This window comes from Ischnura elegans, chromosome 6 (genome assembly GCF_921293095.1).
Source record: "Ischnura elegans chromosome 6, ioIscEleg1.1, whole genome shotgun sequence".
NCBI lineage: Eukaryota > Metazoa > Arthropoda > Insecta > Odonata > Coenagrionidae > Ischnura > Ischnura elegans.
In genome coordinates this window covers 96,608,610-96,631,079 of record NC_060251.1, presented here as the reverse complement: position 1 = coordinate 96,631,079, position 22,470 = coordinate 96,608,610, and the positions used below count along the sequence as shown (strand labels likewise).

The following is a 22,470-nucleotide window of genomic DNA, read 5'->3' as shown; positions in this document are numbered from 1 at the left end:
GATTATCATAGTTTACTGGGGGTCCTCTGTAAACCATTGATGAAAACAACTTAATTTGTCTGAACTTGGCCTATCTATGGAGTTGAAAAAATAAAAATTGTGTATGTGGGTTTCAAAACAGTTACGTGGCCCAGCTCGACTTAGGATAGTCATCTGGTGAAAGTCCAAATTTCTCTTGAAATTAACCGTTAGCAAGATAGTTTCTTTTGTCTATAATTAGGTCTAATAACAGTTTTTTGTCCTATAAAAATGAATTTCATGATTGCTATGCTGTTTTTCTGTAATTAAAGAATGGTTCATTCTAAGTCAAGTTCAGCCTTGTTAAGTTGATGTTAACTGGGCATTATGGTGTCGACTCACTGGTGAAGCTGTCATGGAAGGAAGCCTTACCGTGTCACTCTATGAGACATAGTACACTTACCCAGGGCTCCCACTCAGCATTGAAAACCTTAAAACTGTGAATAAGCCGTGAATTTCATCATGGGACTTAAAAAATCTCTCTAAATTGATTGTAGGACTACGAACGACAGATCAAAAGGAAAATCGATATGTCGATCATGTTTTAAGGTCAGACACTTGTAGACACTGCCCACGCATTTATCTGCGCACGTATGTTCGAAGCACAATTATTGGTGTGTGAGCCATGGCGACACATTGACCTTAAGTCTGTGATTGGAAGGCGAGTAACCAAATTGTTCATTAACCCTGGCAAAAATTCAGACACTTCTTCACTTCCCAGTCACCCTGTTCCCTCCATTTACCCACTCACAACCTTTTACCGGCCCTGAATTTTGCTAACGATAGGTGACGTCATGAGAGATAGCACTTCCTTTGCATTCACGGTGTCTGTCGCATATGTTAAATTTTTATTTAACGTGTGGCTGGTGATTGTTACGTGATCAATATTTCTGCATAAAATGGCTTATCAAGAGACCGTGAAATTGATGGCATTTAGACCGTGAATTTTATAACATACAGTGTACTCCTGATTATCTGGCTGCAGTTTATCTGGGTTGCGGAATATCCGTGCATGATTTTCACTCTTGTTCAATTTTTTCTGCGATTTTAAAAAAATCAAAATAAAATTGGATGCAAAATCATTGGAATTACTGCATTAATGTGAGGTTACACTGAGATTATTTCCATTAGAATCCCCTTCATAAAACGGAAGCGATCACACACTACCTGCATTCATGGGAGCACTGTGTTCCTGTTTTCCAAGCCTCACTGTGTGTGATCGTGCTCCGTGATCACGGATACACGTCCCGCAGCAGTTGCAACCCGGGCAACTCGTGCGAGACGGGACAACATGGCATGGTGCCTGACAGTGTAGTTTCCAACGTCGAGCAATGTTTTTGAAGCTTTCCTGCAAACCACTTTTCTGTAACTGTGATTATGCAGCCACGGATGTGTGGTTTTCAAAACCATTCCTTAAATGGAGCATTAATAATATGAATACCACCATGTTATCGCCGTTAAAAAGATCGTGAACTGGCGAAGAGTCTCATTGCGTCCGGGAAGCACTCAAATAACGTAATACCTGCATAAATAATAATATATTGTTTGTTTTAAGTAAATTAAGAACGTTGCAAGACATTTAAGTGGAAGTTTGGGTTATCCTTGTTTTCCGATTATTCGTGCCGTTTCTCCCCATCATTAGCCCGGATAATCGGGAGTGCACTGTAGATAGCTTGAGTGGGAACCCTGCCCACGGCAGCCTTTCTCTGAAGGTATGCCAGTAAAGGCTGATAACGTTTCAGGAGGGTTCATTTGCATGGTAGATTAACCATTTAGTTTGTATTAGGGTATCTTTAGTGGTGGTGGCCTGTAATTTTGCAGCAAGCCCGATGTGTGGAGATGTTCCTTAAGGAGAAGTTAGGGGCGGAGAGGAGTAAGCTGCTTCCGGCCATTCGTCGTGGTTCCCCACTTGACATGTACCTCACCACTTCTGGTGAGTGAGGTCGATGAATCGAATCCCCTGGGCCTTCTCCCCATCTGTGGAAGGGCAGTTGGGTGGATCAAAAACAAATATTTATTTACCTATAAATACAAATGACTTCTTAGTCTTAGCATATCTTTTCCATATGAGATGCTCTAAGTTATTCCATATGACGTAATGGTTTTTTGTTGAGCAATGAAATGACAAATATTCACTTCTTCAGAGTGAATGTGGGTTTAAAATTAAGGAGATTGTGTGAAGGATACCAGGTGGTCTCAGTGGTGAATGCATGGTCCTTTTTTCTTGGTGGGTGTAGTGCCTTTAATTACTGTATTTGACGGCATAGAAAACACCTTTTTTCCAAAATGTTAGCCTAAGGAACCCACCTGCATCTTATATGTGAAGGTTCGATCTCCATGGGAAGGTACTCTTTAACTTTTCACATACTATCCCTAAAAAATAAAATTGTTGAACAATCCCATTCCCTTCTTAATTTTGAGTATCAGTTAGCCAACATTTGTTATCTGGATCTGTGTCCAGTGGAATGCCATTATGGTCATTTGTAGTCATATTCATCTCTGCATTCTCTTCGGGTTTTCACCGCGTCCATTGGGTTTTGGCGACAACAGTTTAGCTGACATTGCAGTCAGCGTCATCACCTTCGACCTGAAGACGTGGTTGAAGAGTTACTTTCTCATGGAAGAGTTACTTTCTCATGCTTGTCTTGCACTTCAGAGAATTTTTTTGGGTGTCTGAAGCTTTAACTTTAAATTTGAACTGGGGACCTATTGGTTAGTAGCCCAGTGCTCTATCCACTTGACTAACTGGATTCCCACAGTATGGTGAAGTATCATGTACCCAGTCACTTTTGTCCATTTTTTGTCGATAAAAATTTCACTGATATGCGACTTCCATTTCAAAAGTTTCACTTCCCCACTTTTGTAATCAGAAACTTTATCAAGCCATTGAGGTGGTGTTCTTGATAATGATCAGAAATATTCAGATTGGTTTCCATGGTGAATGATGATTGGTTGTAAATGCCATCAGACTTTTTTGTTCTTTGATAGTTTTATTCTGATGGAAATATGAGCCCTCATAGCGAGTCATTTGAGTGAAAATTTTGTCACGAAAAATTAAAATTGTGCTGCAACGTTTTGGCATCGACTGTTTTGTATGAAAACTGATCGGAATTATTCTAGTCAGTTTACTTTCAGTTTATGGAAATAATTTTGCTTTTTCCATTGATCACACATGAGTAGAAATTATTAAGTGAAAATTAGCCATTTCATTGTTCATCTTTTTGTGAATTTGGAATCTAAATTGTGGTGGTAATGCATATCTAAGTTCTATTTTACTACAATTGCTTATATGCTTTTCTGCCTTTGTTGCATTATAGAATAGCTATTATGAGTACTTCAAACTTTCTGAAACCTTTGATAGTATTGAGTGTGTTGGTTGGACAGAGATCAGGTGTTGAGTACCCAGGTTAGGATTTATCACTTCCACAGGCCTGCACCACTTTTTTTTAGACTTGGTTAAAATTGGAAAATAGTGATATCTAGTTCTATTCTAATCTCTTATTATTAACCAATGTGTTGGGAAATATCTGTATTGTTGTTGTGTTTTGGTCATATGTAGTAGTTCATTGTTTTATAATGTAGTAACTGTTAGTAGTAATACTAATCCATAATTTTAACCTTTCCTTGTAGTCTAGTGCATCCCTGTGCTCTATTTTAGTAGCTCTATTGTAGTCAGCTTTTATTATTAGGTAGAATTGTTGTACTATTACACTGTTTTCTTCTTTCATCCACTTTTTCTTTCCGTATTTTCATTTTCTATTTCCATGTATAAAATATGTACAAGGTTTATGGTTCTGGTTTCAAAACCACATGTTGGTCATTTTGGTTCAAATGACACATTAGGCAGTCATTTGTTTCCTAAGTGTTACTTATTGTAAGGTTTGATTGATGTAGTCGTGCAAAGTTAATATGACTTTAGTTGTTTGCCTGCCATATTATTTGCAAATTTTTGGCCGCAATTCTCCTCTTTCAGCTCTGAGTGGCCATCTAAATGAAGTAAACGTGAGTGATTCCACCTGCCCTCTTAAATGTTTACCTTTTGCACATCTCTTGCATGTCAGTGCCGAATGACATGGTTTATTATACTTACGATTGCTACTCAGAAATCCATGTTCTGCACCAAAATTTTTCTGTCCCTTGCATGGCAACCTTTAGGTAGTTAAGAAAATAGAAGGTGTCATCAGAGAATCTCTACGAAGCCAATGGAGCCACAAGTATCCTCCCTTCAAGAGAGCCGATAAGGTCAACAAATACTTCGTCACATCAGGTAAAGAAGGTTTTATAATGACATTTGGCTCTTCAATATTGATATGCTCTTTTAGCGATTGTTTAGGAATTGGGAAGGAATTCAAAGCAGGGTGGTTTTAAGCCAACGGAATTTAATGTGTAGATAGGGCATTTTTTTAACTGTAGAAATTATTCTCTTCAGTACTGACAATTTGAAAAAAGCAGAAATCTAGCACGGAGTGGTCTTGAAATTACTTCTATGTAAGCTCTCCTTGCTATGGTGAATGCTAGAATAATTGCTTGTAATGTTGAATATGCATTGACAACAATTGTGGGCAGAGGAGGATTTAGGGGGGGGGGGGAATCCTGAATCCGCCTGTGACTGTGGGTACAACAATTCACCAAAAAAAGGGACTGAAAATGCATCCCAAAATACGTGTTTTAATGTTGTCTGGGTATGTAATTGTGCTAATCTGTGTTTTTTTAACATAACATGTTAAAGAGTGGGAGCCTTCAAGATTAATGGTGCCTTGTGGATAACTCTCACTCATGTTCAAGTACTATTTGTGATTATTTGAATTTATTTCATTATTTAGAGGTCCTGCAAAAATACACTAACGCACCTCGAAGATAGGTGTTGAATCTTTATGAAAGGCAAGCCTTGTAAACGGGGGTATGCTTATTAATAGCTGGTGTGGCATCGTTTAAAGAGGTTGACATGAGGGATCGACCGTGACAGCATTGAAAGAAATGATATGGTAGGAGTCATTGCATGTCAGAATATAAAAATGGCCAAAATTTGCCTTGCCATCACGATTGTGTGCCAATTTTTCCAGGACAGGGATGCCGTATTACAAAAAATATTGGGAGGACCCAAACCGGGGATCTTGCACTAGGAAATTTTATAAGTAGCGAGTTTTAAATTTTTTAAGCATTTTAGAAGAGTCATATATGAGAGGTTGAGGATGGCAATTTTGGCTATAATGTGGTGACAATACTAGGTTATACATAATTAATTTCAACTATGTATTCTAAAAATGTAGAATATGTATTTTGATGGAGAGCGTGCACTTTCTAAGATAGTGTGTATTTTATATTAGTTTATTAAGTGATATGGATTGTTTTAAAGGATGATTGGTCATTTTAAATGTGCTTCTATCAGGTAAGAGCCATGTTTATTCACTCTGCTTGTGATTTTTTCATTCGTTTCTAAGTCTATCATCACCGTCATTCATGTTGGCACATAAACCACCAAAAGTGGGGAGTTCTCAGCACTTAATTTATTCATATGCCCTAGTTGTTCCATCACAGTCCTCAAAATTCCACAGAGGAGAAAGATGCCTTGGTAGCTTAACAGGCTAAAGCAGTCGACTGGAAGTTTGGAGATCTGGGTTCGAATCCTGGTCAAGGCGAATAATTTTTTTCTCTGCGAATTTTTTGCACTATTCATTTGTTTTTCATTTGTGCCAGATATATCCAGACTGCATTCAAATGTTAGAGTCATTGTTGTTCATAAACAATGTGGTGTGGCTAATATAGGTGTATTTGTCTGATCCATTTTTCTTTCATAAATTTTTGTACTTGATTAATTCGTCATGGTGTCTACCAATATAGAGTCTCGTTTGCCCTGGTTTTCAATGATCCAACCATATGATGGTTATGTATGTGTAAGTGTCGGATTAACATGGTCACACTGTACGCAAAATTTTGCAAACCCACTTTTTTGTTCTCTTGCCACAAGTTCATGATTTCGTATTGATAAGAAAATTTGTCTTGAAAGTTATTTGGAATTTGAATGCAAAAACCTTCTAAATCTTGTATTCGTTCTTAAATCTAGTAGACACCATGCTGTGGTAGGGTAGTGGAGTTAGAAGGTTTCGATGTGCATGTCTTCAAGGAAAATTTTTGAAAAGTTAGTTCAGTCTTTTCATGCATTAATATCACAAGATATTCTTCCATATCCTACATGCAAGCTTTGTGGTGTATTTTTAAATGACTATTGCTCATGAAAATGTGAAGAAATGCAGTAAGGGTAATTTGTTGTGGAGATTGCCTATCGGTTTATTATGTAGATATCACCTAAGTTTACTTCTCATAATTTAACTGCAGGGAAATATCTCTGAATGTGGATTTATTCATTTTTCTAATTGATTCTCTGTATGTGGATGGGGTATGAATCTTAACTTTAATAGGGATGCCTTGGGGAGGCTGATTGAAATTTTGGTTACAGGTCACTTTATATAAACATCACTCCCTACTTTCACAAACTTCCAAACAGTTGGTAGCTTCTCTGTAGTATTTGACCTATTATCTCTTTTTCAGTGTATTTTTTTCTCTCCCTCCCCCTATGAAAAAATTGTATAAACCTGTTTCAAAATTTTATACAATCTTATACATTGCCATGGCAATTGTATAAATTGTATAAAATTTTGAAACAGGTTTATACAATTTTTTCATTGGGGTCTCTTCCTTCATCAATTTTTTGGGGGTCCTAATAAAATTTCGGAATGAGGGTTGCATTATGCATTATTCAATTCATTGCGCTTTGAATTACCCAGGAACTTAAATCCTATTTTTATTGAAAAAAAAAACTGATTTATGATATCCAATGCCAATTATTAAAAAAAATTAAATTAGAAATTAGTTTTAGGAATAATTAAATGCCTGTGCACATTTTTTGATTAAGTCAATAACGGTATCTATCATGAGTTTGGATTAATACTCAGAAAGTTTATCAGATTGTGTAGGTAATTTCAAATGTTGAAAAGTTACTTACTGATTAAAATTTCCTTCTGAGCATTGTTGCAATTTGAAGTTTGTCAATATGAGTTACTGCTCCCTAATATGTGAGCGGTGGCTAAATTGAAGTTAGCTAATGCTTCCTAAAAGAATACCCAAGCCCAATTAACCTTTTGTACTCTGTCAATGCCATGTGGTACTTTGTAAATCTGTCAATTCTATGTGGTAGTGTCCATTATCCATATGACTGAGGTGCTTACTTGGAATCTAAATTATCATGAAACAATATGAGTAGTTAAGTGTATGATTAGCAGTAGTCGCATAGGATATTTTTAAAGGTATAAATTCTCTATTCCCACCTTTGTACAAAATTCTGCCTACCACGTTTGAACTCTAATTTCTGAACGTTCAAATTTGAAAATCTCTTTGAAGTAAATGTTGATCATCAATGTGTTTACTCTCTTTTTAAATGTTAAACTCAATTTCCTTGTGCGTGGAGAAGCAGAGTTTCAGGGTATTGTTCTGGTTACTGGATGGATGGATGTATTGCATTCATGTGGGTACCATGGTAATTGTATAAATTGTATAAAATTTTGAAACAGGTTTATACAATTTTTTCATAGGGGCAGGAATATGCCATAAGTTTTCCATTTCTCAATATGGAGTGAATCTTATATTATTTAACATTAACCCTTTTACTGCCAGCCCATTTCAGGTGGGATGTGCGAAGACTACCAAGGCTATTTTCCAGAATTAGCAACATTTCAGATTTTAAAATTTTTCAGCTATTTAATTTTATATAATACATCTAGATTTTTTCCCAATATTTAAGATATATTTATAGTCTTACTACCATACATAGTATATATACATTATACAATACTTAAAAGATTTATCTTATAACCATACATAGATTATGAGGGTTTCTGTAAATTACAGCTGTTGAAAAGGCCACAATCACGAAAAAAAAGACAAATAAGTTGGGCCAATAAATCGAGCCGTGGCAATTTTCGCTCAACCAGCGACGGCCGGTGTATCGGCCAAGTGGCAGTAAAAGGCTTAAATATGTTGACCAACCATCAGTAGATGAAGAAATGAACAAACTTTAATATTATATGCTTCACTATTATTAAATGATTGGTGTTTGAGAAAGTAGCCTTCAAACAATGGTGGCAGAATTTCAAAATGGATGGTGGTCTCATGCCATTGATCAGTGGTGGACACAGGGTTGAGTCCCACGTTTGGGTAGGAGTGAGTGGTACAATGTGCAATGCCATATTGTGTAGGTATTGAAATTATTACTCAAGCTGGCATGTAGTATTTTTTTGTAACGTGAGATATTTAGTGATGAACTTAAATGTGCAACCCTTGGTAGCTAATACTTTTTCATTGCAATGCTCGTGTAGTAGACCCCCGCCGTACAATGTTTGTGATTTACAATGGATTTGGTGTATAATCTGAGCTGATTTTGCTTGCACATTTTTAAATTTTGCCAATTTTGTTTAAACTCACATACATAATTTCATCCATCTTGTAACTATATGTCTTATTTTTGTACGAATGATATTTTACAGCAAAGCAATATTTACATGCGCTGATTCTCTTTAAACTAATTCCTTATTTGCAAATAATGTTGATTCAACATATTTTTTCATGGAATTCAGTGGGCAACCTCAGAAGGGGTAAATGTCATAAAGTTAGGGCCAACAGTTGGTTTGTCATAGTTTTACTGGCTATCTTATATTTATCATTATAGTAATTGGTCTCACGTTACTTCACTAATTAGCGGAAACTTTTAAGCCCTAGGTTCTGATTGTATTATTTGGTTACTTCTCATTCCAGTTATTACTTGAGAATTTCTATGCATGGCGGGCACTTAAAATTAGGACATTTAATTTTTTTCATGAAAAAATGGTTCATTTAAGTTCTAGGTTAGTATATTAATATGTTACTTATCTTAGGCGTGGTAATGGTGCAGGTATGCTGGAGATTCTGACCCTAGTGTTGTTTTGCCTGTGTGATTTTAGAAAGTGCTTGTGAAAAGTTTTGATGCAGTAAATTAATTAAATATGTAATGTAGATGAAGGATTAATTTGCTCATTTGTTAATGTTTAATCTCAAATTATTTTAGATGAACGGCTCCTCGAGTACGACACGGATGCATTGTTATATGAAGAGAAATCACCCTTCCAGAAAATCCAGATCTTTCATTCCAGAAGCTGTGGAAATTTTCTAGTCTTGGACGATTTACAAAGTAAGTGCATTCTTGTGTGTCATCAGTAGAAGATATCAATCCTTCCTTTCTTTCTTCGCATATATTAGGGAACATTACACACTTTATAAGAGTATTAGGTTAGGAAGGATTGCATTTCATGGCAGCTAAGTTTTATCCCCAATATATTTTGAATTGTTATATTTTTGTCATTGTTACGAAAGAGAACTTTAGGTTTGAATGTTAGTTTTAATCACAAAAATTACCTACATTATCCCTTCATAGAAAAATTAAGTCTCTGTTTAGGAACTTGAACTATTGCTATATTTGGTATTTCCAGGGGAAGTTTCTAAACTCAAGCCAAAATCCGTCATTAAATGTATGTATTTGTTATTAATATCGTCAAAACATGTTATGATGTCCTTACCCAATTGAATTGCCCCCTCCTGCCCCTGGCTGGGTACCCCATGGTGGAATACTTGACAATTTTAAGCTTTGAATATTTCCTGTAGGCAATTTGTTTGATAATGTAGACAATTTAATAAATAGCTACTCATTTCTGTGCCTAATCTTCCACCATTGAATAAAATCTCCTTTATGAAAATTGAATTGCATAGCTCTTTTTATGCATACTTTGCAGATCTTTCTGATGCTGACTTGGTGTACACTGAGACGCTCATGCAGAGAGGGAAAGAAAACTACGAAGGGAAGGAAATTCTCATTCTTGGTGGTGGAGATGGCGCTCTCCTGTGGGAACTTCTGAAGGAGAAACCTAAGTTTGTTACAATGATTGATGTGAGTATCAGCCTTGTTAAATATGGGATGTTTCGTAATTAATGGCAGGGTTATAATTAATGCACTATTATATTTATTACACTGAATTTACAACTAAGAGTGACTATATCAAATTAAAGAGCTACTCTAACAGTTTAGTTTGTTTTGTTGTTCATTTGTTGCTTTAAGTGTTAAAAATATTATAAAACATTATCACCTTGCGGTTCATTTTGAATCACCCGGCATGTAAAAAACTTTGCTGATAAGTAGGACTAGGATTTAACGGAATTTCCTATGTGGAATAAGAAACACATAACAAAAATGTACAAGTACAATGGTGATGGTGAAAGATGGTTGAAGTTGATAAGGTTATAAATTAAGGATTTCTTTTGTATCATATTTCCTGTGTAATGGTAGTTCCTATTATTTTTTAGCAAATTACTTCAATTTTCAATAAATTTTGTGGACTCCTATATGAGAGATTTTCATTCTTACTAGAAGTTTTCCTACCCTTGTAGAAGTGAGTCTTCCATGCTTTTTATTTTGTGAAAACATGGTTTTTGTTTCTGTACCCAGTAGTTTCAGCAAATATTTATGCTGTATAAACTTTGTTATTTAATTTTTAATTTGGGTATGCATCGAAAATATTGTGTGTAAACAGTGGCGGATCCAGGTTAGGTACAAGGGGGGGCTAAGTGGGGGTTTAAATTCCAGCAGTGGTGGGGGTCGGAAAAAAATTACCAATCTATCTAGTGTAAATTGGATACCCAAGGGGGGGGCTATAGCCCCCTTGCACCCCCCTCCCCCCCCCCCAGTAGATCTGCCACTGTGTGTAAGGGTTATGTTGTGATGGTAAGTTATTAGAATTATTAGAATTTTTTTCTTGCTTCCAGATTGATGAATTGGTAATCAAAGCTTGCAGAATCCACATGAGAAAATCCTGTGGGGATTGCCTTGACAACTATGATGGACCAAATTACAAGGTAATTATTTTTTAAGAGCTGTAAATTTCAAGTCAAATTTTCCTATTTGCCATTCATTCATTTGTTGATTTTTGAGATGAGATCATGTCATATGAGTGTCAGCTGACTTTGGTTGTTGATTTCTGCAACTTTTGCATCAAACCACACTTTTAAGTCTTTCTTTCAGTGTCTATCCTATCATACCACGGTAAAACCTTAATCTAAGGAGCTTCAATATTTGGTAAATATCTTTATATAAACATAATGGCAAAGTCCCAACCATACACAATATACAGTGGAACTTGGTTAGTACGTTTCTGAAGGGACCACGAAAAATGAACGTACTAACCAGGAAAACGTACTAACGAGGAAAGTAAATAATAGCAGTCGGGGTTATTGCAATCAGTGAAAAAGTCGTCATAATTACAATTACTATCAGTAGTTCTCATAGGATCGCCTTCCTGAACTCTTTTCACATTTAAAATCAAGAAAATGAGCGCTACCATGAAAAACAATACCATGTGAATAAAAATCGCAATTTTTCATGGACATCCCGGAGAGGATTTCATGATTACGGCGTCTATCTCCCGTGATTTATCCTATATCTATTTACAGAACGAGGACGAGTGAAGCTCAGACAAGCGAAGACAAGTTATTTTTCTTTCTCACAGCGTACTCGGAGAATATAACAACAACCCGGAGTAAGTCAACTGGTTTTTTAAACATCATAAAAATTGGGCAAAATTATATTGACTTTCAAATTACGGCAACAGCCGTAGACATTCGCTTCTGGAATGATACCATTTCGATTGTAAAATCGATCGATATATCAACTGATGACACGCAAGATTATTAGATTACGACGTAATTACAAGAAAATTTTATATTAAACAGTTGAAATTTACTTTCAAAATTTGTCTAATGTCGTCTGCTTTCGTTCCGAGATCAAGTATTTTTAAGCTAAGCTTCGCGTGGAGATCCAGAGGATCGTCTACTCCCGCAACAGTAGTCAAGTAAATACGCACGACGTCGAGTTTATGGAGCAGTACTGTTTTAGATAATGTGGGAATTGTCTAATACCGTTAAGACTCATTTCTTCATCATGATAACTCGTGCAATAGCAACAATTGCCCACTCATGAACTTTGTGTGCAGCAGTGGGCACTCCCAAGCTCCAAAGGCAACAGAAGGTGAGGAGCTCGGGGTGGGGAAAATTGGGGCTTCTTATTGGCTGTAGTTTTTCATAGTCAGACATTCCCAAAAAATGGCCGCATTTTATTTATTATCACGTCACAAGAATTTAGAAATGCATTTGGATAAATTACGGTAGAAGAAAGAGATGTGGAATGAATGGAAGAATGTTAATGGCTAATAATAATAAATTAAATCATGAATTCAGACGTTTGCGACCCTTAAGAAGACACTAGAGAACGAATTGCGGGTTGCGTCACGGCAAGCAATTGAGCGTACTAACCAGGAAAGCGCAATTTTTTCAAACGTACTAACCAAATTCTTTTACCTGTATTTTGTTCGGATGGTACCGAGACCGAGGGAAATCGCCGTACTAAGGAGGAAAACGTACTAAGGAGGAACGTACTAACCAAGTTCCACTGTATTATCATATAAAAAGAAAAACTTCTATTAGTGCATTCCTCTTTTAATTGCGATCCTTCATATATAGAAAAGATTATCTTACCCCCTGGCAAATTGTTACCTCTCTACTTCAAAATAGCAGCCTATTTTTGTAGGGATTTTAATTTTTGCTGCATAGAACTTAAAATGTTTCATTCTTTTAGAAGTCGTGCGTGTGAGGTCAATCAGATGCGATAAATTAAGAAAGGTATTTTGCAGAATGGATATATATATGGGAATTCGTTTTTCCCCTTAAACCACAAAGGACTTCAATAACTGCTAGTCGTAGTTTTGTTTGAGCATTTGCTTATATGTATATACTAAATGGCTGGTATCCTAACATCCCCTGCAACACTCCTTTTTAGGTGACTTGCAGGGTAGGATGTAGATGTAGGTACGAAGTCGGGTAATGTTTAGTATCAAAAATTCTTCCCTTCCTTCCTTTCTTCTTTCCTTCCTGCGTGCAGTGAAATTTTTTCAGCTCCAGCCTCGTTGCACGTGCTGGGAACAGTGACAATCATAAGTTACCCTAAAATGGTTACGCAGTGCTGCATTCTGCAGGATAGCTACAATTTTCCATGCTTAGCCTAGGTTTTTCAACTTTCAATCTAGGTCTCAGAACATATCTTGTTCGTATGTCAAGGACTTATTCTATACAATTCCTTACCTTGACGTTTAAACTTCCTCCCCCCCCCCCCTATATGAGTCTCGTCTTTTGGGCGTTCCTCCGCAGTAAGTTGTCCATACGTGACGACATTTTCTACAGCCATCCTGATGGTGTCTTCAGGTCAGAAGTAGTGATGCATAAATTTGGCTGTCTTATATAGGTTCTTTGGGGATCAGAGGTCGGTTCTGATTGGTTGGATCTTAGGTGGGCTCTGATTGGTCATTAATTTTGAAGAGTCTTTTCCATGTGTTGACTAATGTGTAGCCGTCTTCTCTGTTGCAGTTCTCGGGATGCTTGGTTATCTCTATAGCCTCTCGGATTAGCCTAGGATAGTAATGGCTTTCATTACACAGGACTTTAGGCTTATCGAAATCCACAGTGTGGCCAGGTTCCGACTACACATGCTTCGAGACAGGGGAATGGCAGAACTGCTTCTTTTCAGAGGCGCGTTCGTGTTCCCTTATCCTGGTTTTGATAGATCGTCCCGTCTGTCCTATGTAATGAAAGCTGTTACTATCATACTAACCTCAGATCAAACTTCCTCCCTTCCCCCCTTCATCTTTCTGTTTAAACTTCGTATTCTCTCTTTTGTATCCGTCCACCCAGTTTACTCACAATCAGTCCCTTGTCCTCTCTGGTGGTATTCGAGAATCCAGACAAGCTATACGCCAACTATTGGCCGAATTCGGAAATAGAGCTCCAAGGATACCAAGAAATTTCCTAAGGAAACCATGTTGACTAATCATTGGTATTTCTGGGAATCGACTGATTTTACTAATTATATTTTTGGTATTAAGCTATCGCAAAGTCATGAGTAATTTATTTTGTGCATTACTATTTATGTAGAATGCCTTTGAGTTGCCGTCCATTGCTACGATTCATCGTTTAGTGTGATGGCGGTTAGTTTGTTTAATGCACTCGGGGTAACCGACGTATTGCACTTTTTCTTTCCTAGCTTGCTAAGAATACTGTTTTTTTTATCAGAGTCATGCATTTATGGTCATTAGGAACCCTTAGATTTTCGCCGTCAGATAACCTGTATGTAATTTAGGGTGTTTTAAAATTCTTATATATCGCAGTTATCATGTAGGATAAACCTGGAATTTTGTAAAATTTCACTGGAAAACAGCTGTGCATGAGTTTTCTGCTTTAATTGGCTGGTTACTCTGTATATACACCTGAGATAAGTGAACTATATATACCTTGATAATGAAACTGTGTGTTGAAACCATGGTCACTGTTTAATAAACGTTCAGTGTGGAATTTTGCCAGATTTCTCATTTCAATATGAAGAAAATGTTTCACAGTGTCCGGCGATATCTGGTGGAAATGTTTTATATCCATGAGGATAAAATAAAATGGTAAACTTCCACACAATTTTATTTACAAAGTGCTGACCCATTTTCGACACGTAGTGTCATTATCAAGGTACCAATTTGGCTTTCCAAGTTCTATATATACCGTCCAGCAAGAGAAAGGTGGGGTGGAAAGGATAGCAGGGGAGGGGGGGGAGACAGTTTGACTAAAAAGATGCGTAATAGGGAAGGTCTTTGAATTTATTTAAGTATACCGGGACTAGCCGCGGTGATAACTTTTTACGGAGTCACCCGCAATGCACAAATAGTGCGAAAAATCCACAGAGGAAAAATCATTCGCCTTGACCGGGATTCGAACCCGGATCCCTCGATTTCCAGCCGAGTGCTTTAGCCAGTTAAGCTACCGAGGCGTCATTCTCCCATGTGGAAATTTGTGGACTATACCGGACAAGGTGGTATGGACTGCTGAGCATATGATGCGACTAGCAGTCCAGGTCGTGCGCATGGCGCCACAGCCGGAGAGCAAAGCCCGAACTTTGAACACTAGAGGTGTTCGCTTTGCTATACTTAAATAAGTCCAGAGCGAACACCTCTAGTGTTCAAAGTTGGGGCTTTGCTCTCCGGCTGTGGCACCATGCGCATAGGCGCCGACTCCATGGGGCCTGAGGGGGCTCGAGCCCCCTCAATAATTCGTTTGGGGGGGCGGAGCCCCCCCAATAATTCAAGAAATTAATTAAGTTATAGTATGCAGTGGCGCCGACTCCATGGGGCCTGAAGGGGCCCGAGCCCCCTCAAAAATTCGTTATGGGTGTGAGGAAATAATGTGTCAGGCTTGTCGATTTTCCCCGCAGTGTTCAGATATCGAGATTCGAGTTATCAGTGTTGTAATGTTGATCATATGACTCTTCTAAAATGCTTAAAAAACTTCAAACTCACTACTTATAAAATTTCCCAGGGCAAGATCCCCGGTTAGGGCCCCCCCAATATTTTTTGTAAGTCGCCTGGCCATGCGCACGACCTGGACTGCTAGTCGCATCATATGCTCAGCAGTCCATACCACCTTGTCCGGTATAGTCCACAAATTTCCACATGGGAGAATGACGCCTCGGTAGCTTAACTGGCTAAAGCACTCGGCCGGAAATCGAGGGATCCAGGTTCGAATCCCGGTCAAGGCGAATGATTTTTCCTCTGTGGATTTTTCCGCACAAGGTCTTTGAAGGAGGAGGGGGGACTAGGGATTACGTAAATCAGTGAATCGGTGAGGTAGGAAGAGAAGTCATAGCAATCAGGAGAGGAGCGGGTGTTGGCGAAGGTCAGAAATTAGAAACATCTAAGAGCGGGCAGGAATGTTCAGGGTTAAAAGAGGCGATTGGGTAGAATACACTTCAAAATTCAATAACTCTTTGTTAACTATGTGGTATTCCATTATTTCCTGGATATAAACAGTTACTTATACCACTTATTTTATAAGAGCGCGACCCGGGTTTCAATGAGTAATCATCATCATCAGGCGCTAATTATAATTTGTTTATCTTGTTGTTAATCTTGTTGTTACCTAGTTACTTGATGAATTTTAAAACCGACGCCAGAATAGGTGAAAAGGATGGGTAGAGGTATTCATTTATAAGGGTACTATCTTGATTTTCAATAATTTTTAAAATTTCTAACTGTTCCCTAGAATCCAGTTCTCGGCGGTCATTGCAAAAATTTAAAATATTCATTTTAAAATCGCTTCTGTGGCAGTTACATATTAAGTGCTTAGCAAAATTACTCTTTTCATCTTTATTATGTTTGTAAGCACTTAAATGTTCTTTTTTCCTAATTTCAAAACTCCTTCCTGTCTGTCCCACGTATACACCATTGCAATCGCTGCATTTCAAAGAATATACTCCACATCTATCCAATCGGTCTATATGGTCCTTGCATTTAACGATCAGTCTCCTTAAGGTGGAATAAGGTTTAAAAGCCAAGCGGAATTTGTCCTTGGGTAAATGATGAGCCATTTTCAGAGAAAGTGCATCGAGGTACGTCACTGTGCACCACTGCTTCTTTTTATCCTCGTCCGCCGAAAACATTTGGTCGATAGCCAATCTTCTCTGTTTTTTTAAAATCAGTTTATCTATTAAATTTTGAGAATAACCGTTAATAACAAGTAAAATTGGACATTACAATATTTCCACTGAGTTTTATTTTTGACACTATTTAATTTGTTTTTAGCAATGAAACGCATAGTATCAAAAATAAAACTCAGTGGAAATATTGCAATGTACAATTTTAGTTTAAAGGATACCGGGACCAGCCGCGGTGATAACTTTGTGTTCTATATCTTTATAGTACTCTTTGTGTTCTATGTCCGGGCCTGCTCTCCGGCTGTGGCGCTGTGCGCACGATTTGGACTGCTTGTGGCATCATATGCTCAGCAGTCCAGCAACATCTTGTACAGTAGTGTCCGAAAATATCCACAGGAAAGATTGATACCTCAGTAGCTTAACTGGCTAAAGCACTCGACTGGAAATGGGGGGATCCGGGTTCGAATCCCGGTCAAGGCGAATGATTTTTTCTCTGTGGATCTTTCGCACGATTGTGCATTGCGGGTGACTCCCGTAAAAGTTATCACCGCAGCTAGTCCCAGTATACTTTAAACTAGTCTAGAGCGAACACCTCTTTGTGTTCTATGTCCGGGCCTGCTCTCCGGCTGTGGCACTGTGCGCACGATTTGGACTGCTTGTGGCATCATATGCTCTGCAGTCCAGCAACATCTTGTCCGGTAGTGTCCGAAAATATCCACAGGGAAGATTGACGCCTCGGTAGCTCAACTGGCTAAAGCACTCGACCGGAAATGGGGGGATCCAGGTTCGAATTCCGGTCAAGGCGAATGATTTTTTCTCTGTGGATCTTTCACACGATTGTTCAATTTTACTTATCCATATGAAGAACTTTCACCACATTGTGCCTAACATCATACTAGATAGAAAATTCTTAATTCATGATTTCATGCGGCAGAGTGGCTGATTAAATATGTAACAACATTTCTCTTTGAGTCTTCTATATTTTTATTCTCCTTTTCAGATTATTGTTAATGACTGTGTGAAGATAATGGATCAATACATAGGAGAAGGTCGAGACTTCGATTATGTTTTTGGTGATCTCACTGATGTTCCTATTTCTCCAACTCCACAAGGAGCTCATTGGGACTTCATTCGACTAATCCTGGAGAAGTCATTCAAAGTTATTCGTCCAACTGGAAAGTACATGACTCACGTAAGTTTGGCAGTGTTTTTTGGCAATCAAAAGTGGTTTATAAACTAAATCCGAATTAACTCATCTAATTTTTTTCTGTGTAGAAGAAATGATTTTAGGCTTAAAATTGATTACTTCAGGAGTAACTTTGAGGAAATGTTGAACATTCATGATACAATAATTAGTAATTTCTGCTGAAAATTTTATTTTAGTTTACTAATGCTCGCTAAATGTTTCCTGCCAGCACCTGCAAAAGGAAAATGTTTTCCATGCTATGAGTATCATGAGAATATTTTACGCCTCCATGTACGGAGCTTATGTTTTGGGAGGTGTTGCCCAGATATTCTCATCCCACCAATTTGGGACCCTATGCAACATGGTGCTCAGCCATAACCCCGACCAATGGACTTGATCTGCTGACCCTTTCTTAGCACGAGCCCATGGTCAAGTCATTGCGTTAGCTGTGTTTTTTTAAATAAATATATTTGATGATTTTCTATAATTTACACATTTAACAATAACTCATATTTTTTAAGCATTTTAGAATTTTAAACTGATTTCTGGCATTGATAATAAAAGTCAAAATGACAGTATTTCTCATATTATGTATTTTTTTAAAAATATGAACTCACAAGGTGCAAGGACTTTCATACCAAATGTCAATTAATTATATCATTAAAATTTTAATTTAAAAATTGCTTATGCACGGAACAAAACAAACAATTCATTTGAAGCATAGAAACTAAGAGTAGGCAACAAATTTTTCTTGGCAAAAATCATAGACTATTCAACTAGTTTACCAAGGATTTCTGCTCTGAGGAGGATCTTAAATGAGTAGGAGGGTCAGGCCAAATTGCCAAGGGGTGGCACTAAGGTGTCTTGCTAAGCTGTGTCTTCCGACCATTGCTAACTCAGCATCACTTGCCACCCTCACATTGGATATAGATGACAGTCATTTGTTTGCATTGAAAAATTCACATTGTCTACAGCTGACATAGGTTACAAAAATGATCATTGAGTATAGCCAACATTTGGCGCAAATGGGTTAAGTGTGGTGGCCACAGTGTGGTGTAAAGTATACTACTGCCAGGCGCCATGCCGAGTAGTCTCGTATCACACAAGTTCCCCTGTTCAACTGTTGTGGGATGGGGATCCGTGATCACCGAGCCCGATTACGCACCGCGATGTTTGGTAAACAGGAGCATGGAACTCCCGTGAAGGCAACGGGTACGCAAGTACATATGCCATCGCGCAGTAGTGGTTTTAGGGAACCAGGACTTCAGACAAATTGTCTACGCAGGCAAGTGTCTGGCTATGACTCATTCTATCTCTACTTCCACTTCCCCCACTGCTTTCACTTCTACTATTCCCTTCCTCTCCAGATTGGCATTCACTGGTAACGGTGTAAACATGCCCAAGTGCGACGAAATCTCCAGCTCCCTTGGGCAGTATTCAACCGCGTGCAAGGCCACGGCAATAATTGTGCATTTGCGATATGAAATATACAATTAAAGACCGTTGGTAACATTTCTCTGAATTTACAAATGATTAACAATTGAAGAACCTTCAAAGATTAATCAGGAGTTTTTTCCTGCTGCTGATTGTAGTCTACAATGCTATAGCAGACTTCCAAGTAAACTTAAAAGATTCCTTGTTAGCAAGTAGATAAAATAACTCCACTTTAAGAAGAGGATTCTAGTGGAAGTAATGAGCCTGGTGTAGCATTGTATTTAAAAAATGCAAATATCTTGTTACTTTTGCGTCCGATTTTATTTTTTATAAAGATTGCAGAAAACTTCGAAGGATCGTGAACTCATTCACGGGTAATCCGTAACACAGATAAACCGCAGCCGGATAATCGGGAGTCTGCTGTAATTTGAAATAAAATTTCAGTGGATTACAAAATTTGATTATTCCATCATAAATTTAGTTATTCGAAACCAACCTTTGGGTTGAATGACGGAGCGAGTAAGAGTGTGATCATGAATTTCAGGCAAGTTCATTGAAACTTTTGGAATTTTGTAACATTCATGATAATGAATGACATAAATCTAAATTCAGACTTTTATTTGGTAAAAGTGGGGATTTAAACTAAGTAATTTTTCATCATGAATCAACAGTGGTACCCTTTAACTATTTGTGGTTTATATTTGAGTATGAACATACACAATTGTAAGGGTTTCCTTTCATCATCCATGCCTGGCAATTTCAAACCAGAAAAAAATGTTCAAAAATTGCTCTTCTGTTTTTCCTGTCATTCCAGTTTTATGTAGTTCTTTTTGGCATCCATTGTCAGCTGGGTAACTTGTTCCATAATTCTTCAGAATGTGATGTACATGGTAGCCTCTGATAAAATTCTTTTCCTGGGCTATCTGATTATCCTTGTTTCTTCACTTCTGTGTGATTCAGGGGAGGAATCAAAGAAACCAGCCCTTATGAAACAAAGGATATTTTTAACCATCAACTTGATTAGAAATAGGCTTTTATGTTTAATCAATCTGATACATATTCATTGTTGTACCTGACAGCAAGATCACAATTATTTATCCTATACGAAAACTATGCTCCATTCCTTCCCCTTTCATTATGTTACTTACGAATCCATTGTCATATCCATTCTCCCAATATATTTTTGTGGGATTTTGTGTTCTCAGTCCCTTTCACTTGCTACTTCTCAACTGTAATTCTTCAATTGATTTACTTTTCAAAACAAAATGGTAATTTGTATTTCTTCCTATCTCTTCTACGGCATACCTTGTCCATCCTCACTTCCATCATCTCATCACCTTCAACTCCTCAAATCTTCTCCTATTTGCATACAAGTTTTGGCCTGTCTTAAGTTAAAGATAAAACTTTTTTTTATTGTCAAAAATGACTATTGAAATGCTCCCTTCGTAGAGAGTCTGCTCTCATTGTTTCTTCTCCAGATCTCCCAATTTATTTGATGTCCTTTGCTTGCTTTGAATGAAAGGTTAACGGCAGTTGCAGTCCGTCATCCATTCAGATGTATGTGGATCAACTGAAGAAACTCTCAGTGGAGGTGGAATACTCCAGTGATCATGCATTTGTGCCGTCATTCCTTGAGGATTGGGTGTTCCTTCAAGTGTGGAAGAAGCAGTCCCAGAAGGAAAAGGTGCCTAATTAGCATCTTGTCACGCTGTATTTAATGGTGTTCCCGCCAAACTGCAAACTGTTAGTTTGCTGAAATGGGAATGGGCCTAAAAGGTTTCGTGGCAGCTGCTTACGCGAGCTACGTGCAGCTAGTCGGCTGCTTTCAAATAATATGTCAATCATAAGCCACCCATTGTATTGTTAAAAACAAATCACATTTGAAGAAGTGAGATTAGACTCCTAGGAGTGCTTGCTTTGGTTGCCTCTGAAAGATGGCAGCGGTAGTATCCAAGCTGAAGCAGCTTTTTAAACTTTTTCATGTATATAAGTAAAGTTTTTGTCATTGCATCTTTGAAAACAGCCATTCATGTTACCACATTATTCCTCAGGATTGCTTCCGATATTTTAAACATGATCAATAGTTTAATATCTTGTATGCTGTGAATTTTTTATGAAAAATATGTTATGCTTACAAAGATTGAGTAGTTCCTGTCCTTCACATCTCAAAATTCTACTCAATTAATGGGAGTGTTCTTTAAATTGATACCAAACTTAAATAATATTTTTCCTGTTAACCTACCTGAATGGCAAACTTGGGAATGTATGAACCCAGACTTGGTTTACCATCTATTTTCTTGAGTGGATGGAATCTTTCTTCACGAGTATGATTAAAATTTGTCTACCATCTGGCATGTGTCTGATTTATTGGAAAAGTGTTAATAAATTTTCTCACTGATAAAAGTTTCATCAAAACCGTTGCAACACTTCCAAATTGATCATGTTATCAATCTGTTTATATGTTTTTTTTAGATATGGAAGTTTTTACTAGTAGAAAGTGATCATTTTAAGAGTTTATAGGTCTTTTCAGAAATGCTTTGAGAATAATCAGTCATTTTTAAAGTCAGATTATTGGCAAAGTCCCATGAAGTCTTCACTGTAGAAATTTGTTTTACCTAAGTGTAAACAAACACCATTTTTATTTTTAAGTATCATCTGAATTCAGTGGAGATAGCTGGCTGGTTTATAAAGCTGACTGTTTGCAACATAACTAGTGGTGCCATAAGTTTCCAACTCACTCTCAATGTTACCAGTTTTTCTGTTACAGCAAATCAAAAATCTTTGCTATATATTTCATGTAGCAATGTTGTGCCCTCGGTAAATCTCAAGTACTAAGTCAAACAATGACTATGAATAATTTCCTCACTTTTCTATATGGCGTGAATCAAGATTTTCTATTATTGAGCGTTGGTGTAGTGTGTCATATTCCTACTTGTAACAATTTTTCCAATATTGATGAGTGTTTAGGTATGTGTGTTTCCAGATTTTGAGGTTTGTAATTGTGCCATTTTCACTAAGCCAAAGTTAATAATTATCTTGATTGTGTTCTGTGGAGGTTGTTTAACCAGGGGAAGTATTTTTTTTGTTGAATTTCATTGCTTTGATGAATGTTTTGATATATTTTGTTCTTTTCAGAGGCTGTGTTTGTGATAATTATTACATTTGTTGCTTACTAGCTGTAAAATAAGTGCTAAATCAAAATGATTTTGCTTTTACTTGCTTCATCAGCCATATA

The 22,470-nt window shown here is 37.4% G+C and overlaps 1 protein-coding gene across 2 annotated transcripts in view; it reads left to right on the top strand.

The window, feature by feature from the left end:
* Positions 1 to 21,584, top strand: part of LOC124161221 (spermine synthase) — a 35,356-nt gene extending 13,772 nt beyond the window's left edge. Inside the window, exons 4-9 of one of the 2 annotated variants that reach the window (XM_046537487.1) lie at positions 1,840 to 1,951; positions 9,116 to 9,238; positions 9,837 to 9,991; positions 10,864 to 10,953; positions 17,616 to 17,807; positions 20,758 to 21,584. In XM_046537487.1, the coding sequence (XP_046393443.1) occupies positions 1,840 to 1,951; positions 9,116 to 9,238; positions 9,837 to 9,991; positions 10,864 to 10,953; positions 17,616 to 17,807; positions 20,758 to 20,931 (846 nt within the window). In that variant the 3' untranslated portion in view covers positions 20,932 to 21,584. Of the gene's footprint in view, positions 1 to 1,839; positions 1,952 to 4,173; positions 4,286 to 9,115; positions 9,239 to 9,836; positions 9,992 to 10,863; positions 10,954 to 17,615; positions 17,808 to 20,757 lie in introns of both variants that reach the window. The other variant, XM_046537486.1, reaches the window with a different exon arrangement.
* The last annotated feature ends 886 nt before the right edge of the window (positions 21,585 to 22,470 follow it).